The sequence below is a fragment of the Girardinichthys multiradiatus genome, chromosome 4 (genome assembly GCF_021462225.1).
Source record: "Girardinichthys multiradiatus isolate DD_20200921_A chromosome 4, DD_fGirMul_XY1, whole genome shotgun sequence".
In the NCBI taxonomy this organism is placed as follows: domain Eukaryota; kingdom Metazoa; phylum Chordata; class Actinopteri; order Cyprinodontiformes; family Goodeidae; genus Girardinichthys; species Girardinichthys multiradiatus.
The window spans coordinates 36,728,411-36,741,227 of record NC_061797.1 but is presented as its reverse complement, the minus strand read 5'-3'; the positions used below and the strand labels follow the sequence as shown (position 1 = coordinate 36,741,227).

The window sequence follows — 12,817 nt, the reverse complement described above, 5'->3', positions numbered from 1 at the left end:
CTCCAAACATACCCCAAATGTTTGCTGTGTCTCCTGCATGGTTTGTGGCAAACTGCAAAGAGGAACTGAATGGCTTTCCGTTAACAATTGCATTGTTATGGCAATGCAATTTTTAACAATTTCATTGCCACTAAGGCCAGATTTGTGGAGTTTACAACTAATAGCTTTTCTATCAGCAGATTCTCTGACCGGAGTTCTCCAGAGTTATCATAGGTCTCTTGGCTGCTGTGTATTTACACTGAGATTAAACTACATGTAGGTGGATTCACTGATTAGGCGTCTAGAGGCGCCAACTAATTTAGTAATTGAATAATCGTTAACTGGAGACTCTAAAACATATAATTTGCTGATAGAACAACCCCCTAAGAGCAGTAATTAAGCCAAAACTGTACAAAGAAATATATACATTTTGCATTTAAGACGAAAAACGTTCTTTGTAAATATGCTTTATCCAGAACTCCGCAAGTGGCATTGCTTTATCTTCACCTGGTTCAAATTCTGTAAAAAAATGACTCCTATTAACCGTTTGCTAACCAACAGTCAACACATTAATCAATTAGCAAAATAATCATTAGTTTTGATGATGTTTACTCTTTATCTGGTTTTTGAAATGATTAGCTGACAGGGAAAAACCCTAAAGCATCTTTAGCTTGTATAGTTACTCTGGAATGAAGAAAAAGGCTGTAAGATGTTTTCACTGAGGCAAACCAGGCAGATGTGTGACATTTTATGGCAATTACTAACTACGGAAAATAAAAAAAACATCCAAGTCCAGGTTTAGACTTCATCAAAAGAGACATGCGGTCTACTAAACTAAATCACACCACAATATAAAGTCTGAGTGTTAAATGAGTAAAAAAAGCACACATACAGATGCAAAGTGCCAATGAATGGCATGTTGGGCCACAACCACACACGATTTTTTTGTTGGCTTTACTTTGCTGGCTATTATATACCTAAAAAGCTGTAAAGAAAGTTTGATCTATATAGGTGAAAATTATCGTTATTAGATGTAATATTATGTATTCTGAGAAATTAGCATTAATTAACAGCTGTTTATCTTTACCTATTTGGACTGAGAGTAAAACGAAAGAACATGGGAGAACAGCTATTTGAGACTCACTGCTGGAGCGTGATTGCTAGGGCAGACAGGCAGAGGAGATATTCGCTGAGGAGACTAAACATCAGGCCCGATTCCAAACAAAAACCAAACCGGGCTTCTCAATGATACCACATAGCGCCACCACTACTCTCACACACACACACTTCTTCACCCCACAGTTCTGTAGTAATGATTGGTGTCTGTGTCCAACAGAAATGAAACTCTGAGACATAAGGAGTGTATATCATTCATCTATGAAACAAAAAACATCCTCACGAGACCCACAAGGGTTGACTTGGGCAAAAGGCAGACGGCCGGGTATAAACCCTGAGAGTCAGCTCCAACATGGCACACAAAGAAAAGATTGGAAATATTACGTTTATAAGCAGCAGCTGGATAGCGGCACTAAAAATCTGCATGCTATAAAAGACTGCGTCAGCAGTCAGCCATTCAACCTGAAGATAAGGAGTTGCATTAGATTAAATTACTGATATACAAGAAAAGAAAAACAAAAAACTAAAAGGACAAAGAGAAAAAGAGTGAAAGAGAGGGAAGCAGTTGAGGGGAAGGGGAGCATAAAGTGGGTAGAGACAGAAGTGAGGAGTCTGTAATCAGTTCGTCTTGTTGTGTGTCTTAAAATAGAGCTCTCCCAGCCTATAAACAGAAACCTGCTATTACTGCTGCTCTGACAAAGCAAGCCTCCAAGTATGCATTACGACCACAGTACACATGGACCTCATTACAGCACAGACCTCTGGGTAATGTGGTTCTGTTAGGGGGCCCAGAGAACTCCAACTGTAGATCAGCCCTCAGATTCTTTAATGCTCTAAAAAACTAAAAGCTCATGATTTAAAAACAAATGATGAGTGTTTTTCTGCCCACTTCAATTGGCTGCTAAAGGCATAAAGAACTGTTAGTCTAAACAAAATGCAGTATCTGTCAAAATATTTCAGAAGTCTTTCATCATAAAGATGTTTTTCTGACACTCCAAGCTGCAGCTACATTAGACTTCTTAATAAGAAAAAATAACAGATAATTAAGGTGCTGTGTTGAGGTGTGTCTCTAACTAAAGAGACAAAAGTAAAAAGGGCCACATATCTGCGAAGATACAGTCGTGGTCTCGTGAACTAAGAAAAAGAACCTGCATTCCGGATCCACCCAGCACTTTCCTCACATGTCCTGTTGGCAGATTATCTGGGGTTTGCCACATAAAAACAACTTTATTTTTTAATAAACCTATCACCTTCTCAGCCTTTCTCCCTCTCCATCAAAATTACCTTCACCTAATAAAACTCAAAATTAAACCAACAAAAGGAATCTTCCTCTGGTCTTCAAAAATTCAAACAGATTCTTGATAACTTTTAATCAACTTTTTATCTGCAGAGATAGGACCTCGTGCTCCATTCTAACTTCCACTCAGCAAATCGTGCTTATATTATTAATTAACTCTCTTGCAAAGAATTACTGCTAATTGGGGTTGCTTGTTCATTTGGTTTAGCGTTAGATTAGTGCCTTAGTAGTGAGTTGAGGTTGTTTAAAAAATAATATAAAATACAATATTTCAGCTTGTTAATCCTCTTGCAATAGAAAGTTACTCAACAAGAAACAGACAGAAAACCCAGAAAGAGAAAATGGGTTTGACAACGAAGGTCTCCTTCGCTGCATGGGGACCATGTATGGCGTCACATTCCCGCCAAAAATCCAAGGAGTGTATTAAGCAATCATAACAGCGCATCCTTTAATCGAGAGAGCGCATAGCTCTGATCGCGGGCGTGCACCTTTATTTGAGAGCCTTTGAACGCAGCACGGCGAGCAGTAAAACACGCCCCCTGCACCCATGTGTTCGCTCTCGCAGAAAAATTACACTCTCGCTCTGTTTAGTGGGTGTAATTGTCAGTTGGGGGCAGAAACTCTTCTGATTGACCTGATTGGCCGGATTTTCACCTCATATCCGGTCGCAGCCGGCACAGGACATTGCCTTAAAAAACAATTAATCAGGAACCCATATTCAATTTGGAATTTCATACCAAACCTTATTTTCTCTAAATTAGGAGGACTTAACTTCCTCTTATTTTACAACTATAATGTTGAAAAAATCCCCGCAAAATTATCTGGTTTCCATAGGCAGATGCTTCTTTCTTGGTCACTGATCTAGAAGCATAATTTCTCCCCCCATAGATGCTATTCATGGAACAATAAAGACATCTTATATAAAAACAAATCCATATTCTACCCTAATTGGTTTACTCACAATATACTTCTAGTTCATCAATTGCTCAACTCTAATGGTTCATTAATGACATATCAAGATTTTGTCATGAAATACGGTATCATTATACCGTTTAAAGAATTCTATATTATAATAAATGCAATCCCTACTGGAGTAGTCATTTTATTTAAAAGTACTGCAGGACAGAATCTCACTCTATTGCCTTTTGATCCAACTAAACTCAAAATTGGTCAAATTTGTTTTTCCCTCAATCCGTGCAACCATCATATACGTTCCTTATTTCAGAAAGATGTTGCATCAATTCCTTATGTGATTTCTTACTGGAACGCTTCAATAAATAACCTTAACTGGAAAAGGATTTGGACTTTGCCATCCAAATTTATGAAAAGTACCAAAGTAAAAGAAGTTTTGTTCAAAATTATTCACAGAATTTACCCATCCAAACTTTTTTTTACAACGCTTTAACAAAAATATAGATATTGTTTGCTCATTCTGTGAAGAAAACCCAGAAGACGTATATCATTTATTCTGGTCTTCCCCCATCTCTACTCAATTTTGGAAAAAAAATTTGCATTTTGATTTCTAAACATATTGAGCCGAATCTTTCTTTTTGCTTTGAACATGTATTGCTTGGATTCACTGACTTTTCAATAGCCAAAAAACCCCAATTCTATATTATCAACCTTATTATATACTTAGCTAAATGGCATATTCATAAATTTCGTTATACCAACCAAAAACCACTTCTTTTCATTTTTGAAAATGAGTTTAAACAATACATTGAAACTATCAGAAATTCCTCCAATGTTAAAGCGATTAAAACTTGCACCTTATGTACCATTTTCAATATATTTGTGTAATATGCGACTATAAAACATTGTCTCCATCTGTAACCCCCTGGCAGCTGTTAGTATGTATAATGTACACCTGTACTGTTTTGCATTATATACTTCAATAAAGTTGAAAAAAAAAACATTGCCTTATAGGAGAAGAAGAGCAGGGAACGTGATGTGGATTCAAAGCGTTGAAGAAAACGAGGAATAAGTAAGAAGGTAAGGAAAGGAAACGTTGGTTGTTGATTGGAACACTTTTCTACCGGTGACATTTATTTAATTTATATTTTTCAAGGGTGTCCTCTAAGGATACTTATTTTTCTTTATTTTCTATGTGTTTTCTAAGTGTTTTAAATTTCTGACTGTATCCTATGTTGCATTCTGAGCCGGATGTCTCAATAAAATTGTATTATGGTCTCATAATGACAGTAAAGATTCTTCAATGATTATTGATTACTTTATTAGCAATCAGTTAGCAGTGGATATGTTAAATTAATTAGCCTGAGACTATTTCTAATTGTAGATGTCAAAATCTCAACACTAACAGTATGTCTCTGAGAGGAGGTTTTCTCTAAACTCTGGATGCTGATTATAATAACCGTTTTATTGACATTGTTGTTTGATACAGTTGAGGACAGCATTGAAGAGTTTTGTGAGATGTCAGAGGAAGTGAGTCTCACACCACTCTTAACATCTGTAAGAATCTGGATTTCTTTTTGGATAAATGTCACGGGTAAAAAAGTGTTGCAATCAACAACCAACTTTTCCTTTCCTTTCCTTCTTATTTATTCCTCGTTTTCTTTAATGCTTTGAATCCACGTCACGTTCCCTCCTCTTCTTCTTCTCCTATAAGGCAAAGTCCTGTGTTGACTGCGACTGGATATGAGGTGAAAATCCGGCCAATCAGATCAATCAGAAGAGTTTCTGTCCCCAACTGACAATTACACCCACTAAACAGAGCGAGAGAGCGTAATTTTTCTGCGAGAGCGAACAGATGGGTGCAGGGGGCGTTTTACTGCTCGCCGTGCTGCTTTCAAAGGCTCTCGAATTAAGGTGCACGCCTGTGATCAGAGCTATGCGCTCTCTCAATTAAAAGATGCGCTGCTGTGATTGTTTAATACGCTCCTCGGATTTTTGGGAGGACTGTGACGCCATAACATTGAGGTTTTCTGGCATGCATCTTACCCACAGGATCCTAAAAACAGCAGAACAGTTCTTTATTTGGGTCAAAAAAAAATTTTTTCCTTTCTGACACTCAAGGAAGGGTTTGAAATCAAATGCATGCGCAATTACACATCAAAACAACAGCAGAGAACAAACATCCACAGCAACAATGAATAGCAAAAAAGTAAAACAAAAAGTATTATTTTACTCCAATGGGAAGTTAACAAAATTAAAGCTAATGATTTTTAAAAATGCAGGAGTTATATTCAGAACTTTTAATATTTCTATTTTCATTTAATCAGGTCTGGATGTGTACGTTTTAAAGATTTTAACACATATTTACATTAATTTCATTTGTTGTTAAACTGTTATTAACAAGGCAGAAGCAGACAGATATAAAGGTGCATCTTAATGAATTACAATATAATCACAAAGTTGATTTATAGTAGCAATTTTATTCAAAACCTTAAGCACATATTAGATATCACTTTGACCATTATAGCTTATAACTAATGATAACCTAAAATTCTGTTTCTCTAACAATCTAAATAAAAAAATAAAAAGATTTTTAATACAGAAACATGATAGTTCAGCCATGTTATGATCTAAACAATCATGGAGAAGACTCCCACTTTCCACCAGACACCTTCAACAAGGTGGGTAAGCAGTTCACAGAGTGCGTTATCCAAGCATATTAATGTAAAGTTAGGTGGAAGGAAAAAGTGTGCTACAAACATCAGAAGCATCTGATAATAAAATAAAATAAAATAATTGTTTTTATTGGTCTTGGTGTGTCTCGTAAAAAAAACCCCCAAAAAATGTCATTACAAACCAACACTTTGCTTTATCCTGCCATCACATATTCCCTGTTGGAAACAGAGCGTGGGGACTCGGGGTTGGACTCTTTCATCACCCAGGCTGAAGTCACCGAGGTGGTTAAAAATCTCCGCGGTGGCAGGGCTTCAGGGGTGGATGAGATCTGCCCTGAGTACCTCAAGTCTCTGGATGTTGTGGGGGTGTCATGGTTGACACGCCTCTTCAACATTGTCGGGGACAGTGCCTCTGGACTGGCAGACTGGGGTGGTGATCCCCCTTCAAAAGAAGGGTGACCAGAGGGTGTGTTCCAACTACAAGGGGATCACAGTCCTCAGCCTCCCTGGTAAGGCCAACGCCAGGGTATTGGAGAGGAGAGTCCGGCCGATAGTCGAACCTCGACTTCAGGAGGAGCAGTGTGGTTTTCGTCCCGGCCGTGGAACACTGGACCAGCTCTATACCCTCTACGGGGTGCTCGAGGGTTCATGGGAGTTTGCCCAACCGGTCCACATGTGTTTTGTGGACCTGGAGAAAGCATTCGACTGTGTCCCTCGTGATGCCCTGTGGGGGGTGCTCCAGGAGTATGGAATCGGGGGCCCTTTATTAGGGGCCAACCGGTCTCTGTACAAGTGGAGCAGGAGTTTGGTCCGCATTGCCGGCACTGAGTCGGACCTGTTCCCGGTGCATGTTGGACTCCGGCAGGGTGCCCTTTGTCACCAGTCCTGTTCATAACATTTATGGACAGGATTTCTAGACGCAGCCAAGGGCCGGAGGGGGTCTGGTTTGGGTCATGACTGAAAGAACGAGATCCCGGATACAAGCGGCTGAAATGAGCTTCCTCCGTAGGGTGGCCAGGCACTCCCTTAGAGATAGGGAGAAGCTCAGCCATCCAGGAGAAGCTCAGAGTAGAGCTGCTGCTCCTCCACATCGAGGATGCCTGGTCCCTCCTGCCCAGGATACGCTGGAGGGACTATGTCTCTCTTTAGTTTTTTTTTCACATGAGCTAATTTGTGAAACCAGATTAGGATTTTTTAATTAAGATTGTTAACAGATGCACTGATTCCCCACTTCCTGTTATTATGGTTAGAGATAGGATGAAGAGCTCGGCCATCCTGGAGGGGTTCGGAGTAGTAGCCGCTGCTCCTCCACATCAAGAGAAGCCAGTTGAGGAAGCGGAAGACGACGAGTACGAGTACGAGAACTATGCTCTATGTGTCCTGCTGAATCAACATGTACTTTATCAAATGTCAGTCTAAAGTCTTACCTGGGTGTGTGCCTCTGTATCTCACTCCAGGTGGGGTTTGAAGATTTTTCTGTGTTACTCTGGGTCTGGACTGTAGGACTCTGTCTCTTTTCCTGCAGGTTTCTAATAGATTCTCCTTCAGCTGAACAAACTGAGAAAGGCAGGAAATCTGGAAAGAAAAACAGATTTATTAAGAATTCATACCACTTTTAAGGCTGCACATAATTGAACATAAGTACAAACCCTCACAGTTCATAAATAGCAAGCAGTCAGAAAAACCGATATGCAAATGCAGAGGAAATCCCTTTTTCCTCCGCATTAGTTAATTTTTTTGAATCTGCACTCACATCACTGTCGAGCAACTCAGATTTCTCCATGCCGCTGTGTGCCAGCAGGTATTTGGAGTGGAACAGCCGTCCGTCGAAGCTGCGCCAAGGCATCAGAGCAGCACTGGGCAGCGGGCAGCCGCTGGCATTGTTAGCTCCCAGCAGGTGGCTCAGACCTCGGATGTAGAGAGATCCCAGCTGCACCGCTCGGCTAGAAAGGAAAGGCAGCTAGGAAAAGGGAAAGTTATATAATTTTAATTTGAAACGGCTGTACACCACAACTTTTTCTTTTTCCATTTGCTTTACGAACAGATGCATAGGTCAGGAAGTACAAAAAAAAAGAAACGGAACGTTGGTGATCAAAGTCGTGCTTCGATGCTATGCTGTTTTGAAGTAATTTCTTTTTTTAGCACCAATAAATGGGACTCGTTTCTCTTTCAATTAGTGCAAATTGTTCTAGATGGGATGCTGGGTGCTTTATTCACAATAACTGTAAAATTTTAGGAGAGGAGGTTTTACAAATAAGTTGGCAAAAGCAACTTTGGGATCGTAACAGACACTTCAGAGCATCAAGACAACATGTTTCAAGAAATCACAAAACTACAGTTACTAAAGTGAGAACAGCTCTACTATCAGAGTAAGATATCGCTGAATGTAATGGAATAACTGCAAAAACAATCGATTTCCCCTGGACACGTTGAATAATGAACAACATGCTGCAGAGCCTACAAGGAGTAAACAAAAGGTAATCTTCTCTGGCAATTTATCCTTCATGGCTTTTTGTGTTCAAGGCAAATTAATGAACAAGAGACCACCTAAGAAGCCTTTGAACCTGATTATATAACCCAAACTGTGAAAAAGGAGGTGATTTTCTGGTTGTGTGGTCAGGTATTTAGTGTATTTCTCTTTATACTGCATTATCACTTCATGGTTTAGTTAGCTGTGAGTATTTGTCAGTTTGTTTATCAGCTGTGTTCTGGTGGTGGAGCCATTTTTCCAGGACAATAAAGCTACGGTTCAGTGAGCCTGAACCTGCCCCTATCTCTCAGTTTTAAAAGGGATAGTTAATTTTTGTTTCTTTGCTTAAGGAGAACCTATGAGTAGTCAGTATCTTGCGTGCAGTAGTCAGTAGTCAGAATGAAGGATTCTAGTTAACAACTTCTAAAAGCAGAGTAAATAATCTAAACAATGTGGAAATCTAAACTCTGCAAGCACTTCAACCTAACAGCACACTAAATACAATATTTTCCAAAAGAATTTTCTTGTCTTTCATCACACACAAATAAACTTAAGTTACATTCCATTCTTACTCTATGAGGTATAAGATGGGGTTTACCCTTCCATTTGGAGCTGTTACAGCTTCAACTATTCAGGGAAGGCTTTCCACCAGGTTTAGGAGAGTGTTTATGGAATCTTTAGAGAATTTTTCCAAAAGCCCATTTCTGGGGCCAGACACTGATGTTGGAAGAAAAGGCCTGGTTCATAGTCTCCGTCATACTGGAGCAGAAAGAGGCCATCCCCAAACTGTTCCCACAATGTAAGGAGCATGACATTTTCCAAAACGTCTTGATATGCTAAAGCATTAAGAGGTCCTTTGACTGGAACTGAGGGGCCAAGCCCAAGTCCTAAGTAACAGCCCAACATTATAATTCCCTCTGCTCCAGATACGGGGTGCTTTACACCACTGCATCTGATGATTTACGTTGCATTTAGCAATGTAGCTGTTCAGTCAAGATAGGCATGCTATAAAGCCATTTCTGCATTGTTCCTGAGCTAAGCTGAAGGCTACATGAATTTTGGAGGTCTCCAGTGACCGGCTCTGCAGAAAGTTGCCTACCTCTGTGCGTTGTGCCCCTTCGCATCTACTGACCCCGCTCTTTTGATTTTAAATGGGCTGCCACTTCATGGTTGAGTTGCAGTTCTTTCAATATGCTTCACGTTTGTTATAATAGCACTAACAGATGACGGATGTAGAATATTTAGTAGCGAGGTAATTTCTCAAGTGAACTTACTGCTCTAGTGGCATCCTATCACGGTATCACTGAGCTGCTACGTGCAACCCATTCAATCGCAAATGTTTGTAGAAGCTGTCTGCATGCCAAGGTGGATTTTAAACACCTTGGAAATGACTGGGACACCTTAATTCAATCGATTCAATCTGGACAGATGAGACAATACGTTTGATAATATAATGTGTTTTAAAACCTACACACTTCTGCATGGTACATGGCCAAGAATTGCATTCTGAGTCCCCAAATTTAGATTACATTTTATAGGGTCTATTGCTGGTAACATACTGACTCCACATAAGTGTATTACACAACCCCAATTACAAAAATAAGCACTATGCCTTTAAGATAATCCATAATTTTAGGGTTCTGAAAAGGCAAGAAACTTTTTAATTTAACAAATTAAAACTTGAAGCCCAGGGGTATGCAGCAAAGGTGAATGTTTTGAGGCTTAACTTTTTAGATTTTCAAGAATTAATATTGCATCATTTAAACATTATTTAAGTAATCAAAATCTAATTTGATTTTTTTGTTTTATTCTGTCTGGCGATCAAACTTAAAGATGCTATTTACTAACTACTTATATTGATTTTATGAGAAATATATTTATTACAATTTATTTTTTGTTATTGATGTTCTCTTCTTCCACAGTTTTTTTAATTATATACAAATTTCTATTCAAATGTAAATAAAATAAAATCACAGTTTCAGGTTATGTGTGTCTTATTGCAGTTTTACTGACTGGTTAAGGTGTGGACTGCATATAAGGAAATATTAATTTAGGAAAGGGTTGCAAAAACATTGCAGAACCATTTAAAAAGTCAAGATCCTCCTCAGTTTCAACCTCATTAGTGAGATAAAAGAATTCTGTATTACTGCTGCAGCAATCGGGGCAACCTCTCTACCTTTCACCTAGACCTCTTTGGTGTTGGACTAAAAACCTCCTGATGCCCTGAACAACGGCGAGCAAATCTCCCTCGCTCAGATCTATCAGTGTCTGTGGCCACCCCTGTTCTCTCTATTACTACAGTTATAGTATACACGTCAATGGCACAATAAAATAAAAAATGCAGCATGTATGACGTATAGCGATATCATGAAATACATTTGCTTGTGATTTTGATTAAAAATATTAGATTTTCCTTTTACTTTTGGATTTAACTCAATAGTCTATGCACCAGTAATTAGTTTCTTTCACTAGGTTGCAGAATGTAAACTTATCTGTGTTTTAAATATGCAAAGTGTCAAAACCAGAAGAAACAACTCCCTCATGGTTGCAAAACTAATCAGCATTAGGCAGCGTCAATAGCACAACCTTATCTGCTTCACTCTGACACATAAAGCAGCCAATTACATCCTACTCAAACCACCTACTTCAATGTTACTTTACCCTGTTAAGTGTCAGATAGCAGGGACAAATCTGTCCATTTATCTGTCTACCTACTTCCTGAAGAGTTGGGATTACCAGTGAAAGACAAGTGGTAAGATAACACAAGACAATCTATATCCTGTTTATGTGCCTTGAAAATATTTTACTCTTGTGCAGAAATACAATCATGAGGGTATTTTGAACAGTATGGCAAACTACATTAAAGGGAACAGAAATAAGTGCCGTATCCTTGGCAAAGCTGAGTGATTCACTATTAAATATTTAAAACTTCATATACTAAAGCAGTTTGGGGAATCCTCATGGTTGAGTCAAGCAAACAGCGCCAATTAAGTGTAAATTTCTAACATATAACACAAGTCAAACTCAAAATTCTTCCTTTTAAACCGAGCAAACACTTTGTTAGGCATTTCTTATGAAGTTTTGACTACACTATCTTTATTCCCTTAACAGAAGAACATGTTATGCTAAAACGTTATTGTGCGCAGACGATGCTGCAGATATCTTGTAAAAAAACTAACCACACATTTAAGGACAAGTCACCTTAAATGAGTGAATCTACAATCTCTTACCTCAACATTCCATTGTTTGATAAAAACTAATTTCCTGTTTTTTCAAAACCCTTAAATAAAGTCCAGTGCAAACAATTGTCTTCAAATGTTAATAATCAATCAATATAGCTCATCTGTGTGGGAGAGTATAAAAATATAAAATGTGTAAAATATAACAATATAATAAATAAGTGAACCAACAGTATCATGAAGACCAAGGAACCCAACAGACAGGCCAGGGAGAAAGTGGTGGAGAAGTTTAAAGAAGAACATCTTACAAAGCTCTGTCCTGAAAATAGAAAAACTATGGCACATATGCAGACCTGCCTACAACATTGCCATCCAGCTGAAATGACAAGCCGTTCATAGAGAGCATTGAACAGTTTGGAGGCCCATGGTTATTCTTGAGGAGCTGCAGAGATCATCAACTCAGGTGGGAGAATTTTTCAAAAGATTCAAACAACTTTTCTCACAGAATTGCCCTGTGATTAGCTCTGCCCAGCTTCACTATCCCTGCTGAAGAAAAGCATCCCCACACCATAACACTGCCCGCACCATGCTTCAACATGGGGGGTTGTGTGTTCAAGGTGTTGTTCAGTGTTTGTGTTCCACCATACACAACATTTTGCATGCATGCAAAAAAATGTCTACTTTGCCTCATCTCTCCAGAGTAAACTTCATGACATTCGGACACTGTCAACTGCATCTAAAACACTGACTGCTCATTAGAACTACACATGACCCTTCTTAAAAACATTGAAATAAAACACACAAGCTCTTGTAATGTACTGCTGAGAAACAAAAGATGAAACTGGAGGAGACAATAAAGACTAAGAGCTGAAAACAAGCAGACGTCAAGGACTGTGGTCAGTAACAGCAGGGAGATGTGTGTCTGTGTGTGTCTGCTCTCACCTGTCCTCTGGCAAACAGCCCTGATAACAGTGATTACACACACACACACACACACACACACACACACACAGAGCCCTGCCTGCCACCTGCTTCCAGTCAAACACAGCTTCATCTTCGGAAAACAATGGATCACTGAACTGAGACACAAAAGGCCCACAAGGGCACACAAACACATTGACACTAATGCGGAAAGAGAGAAACAAGAGATGGAGAGAAACATGAAGAGAAACACCAAAAGGAGAAAGTG

General features: G+C 39.0%; 1 protein-coding gene across 2 annotated transcripts in view; it reads right to left on the bottom strand.

Moving 5' to 3' along the window:
• fam120b (family with sequence similarity 120B) overlaps positions 1-12,817 on the bottom strand; it is a 29,854-nt gene that overhangs the window by 2,445 nt on the left and 14,592 nt on the right. For both annotated transcript variants that reach the window (XM_047363753.1, XM_047363752.1), the window contains exons 12-13: positions 7,733-7,939; positions 7,407-7,554 (exon numbers count right to left, since the gene is read on the bottom strand). In XM_047363753.1, the coding sequence (XP_047219709.1) occupies positions 7,407-7,554; positions 7,733-7,939 (355 nt within the window). The remainder of the gene's footprint in view (positions 1-7,406; positions 7,555-7,732; positions 7,940-12,817) is intronic.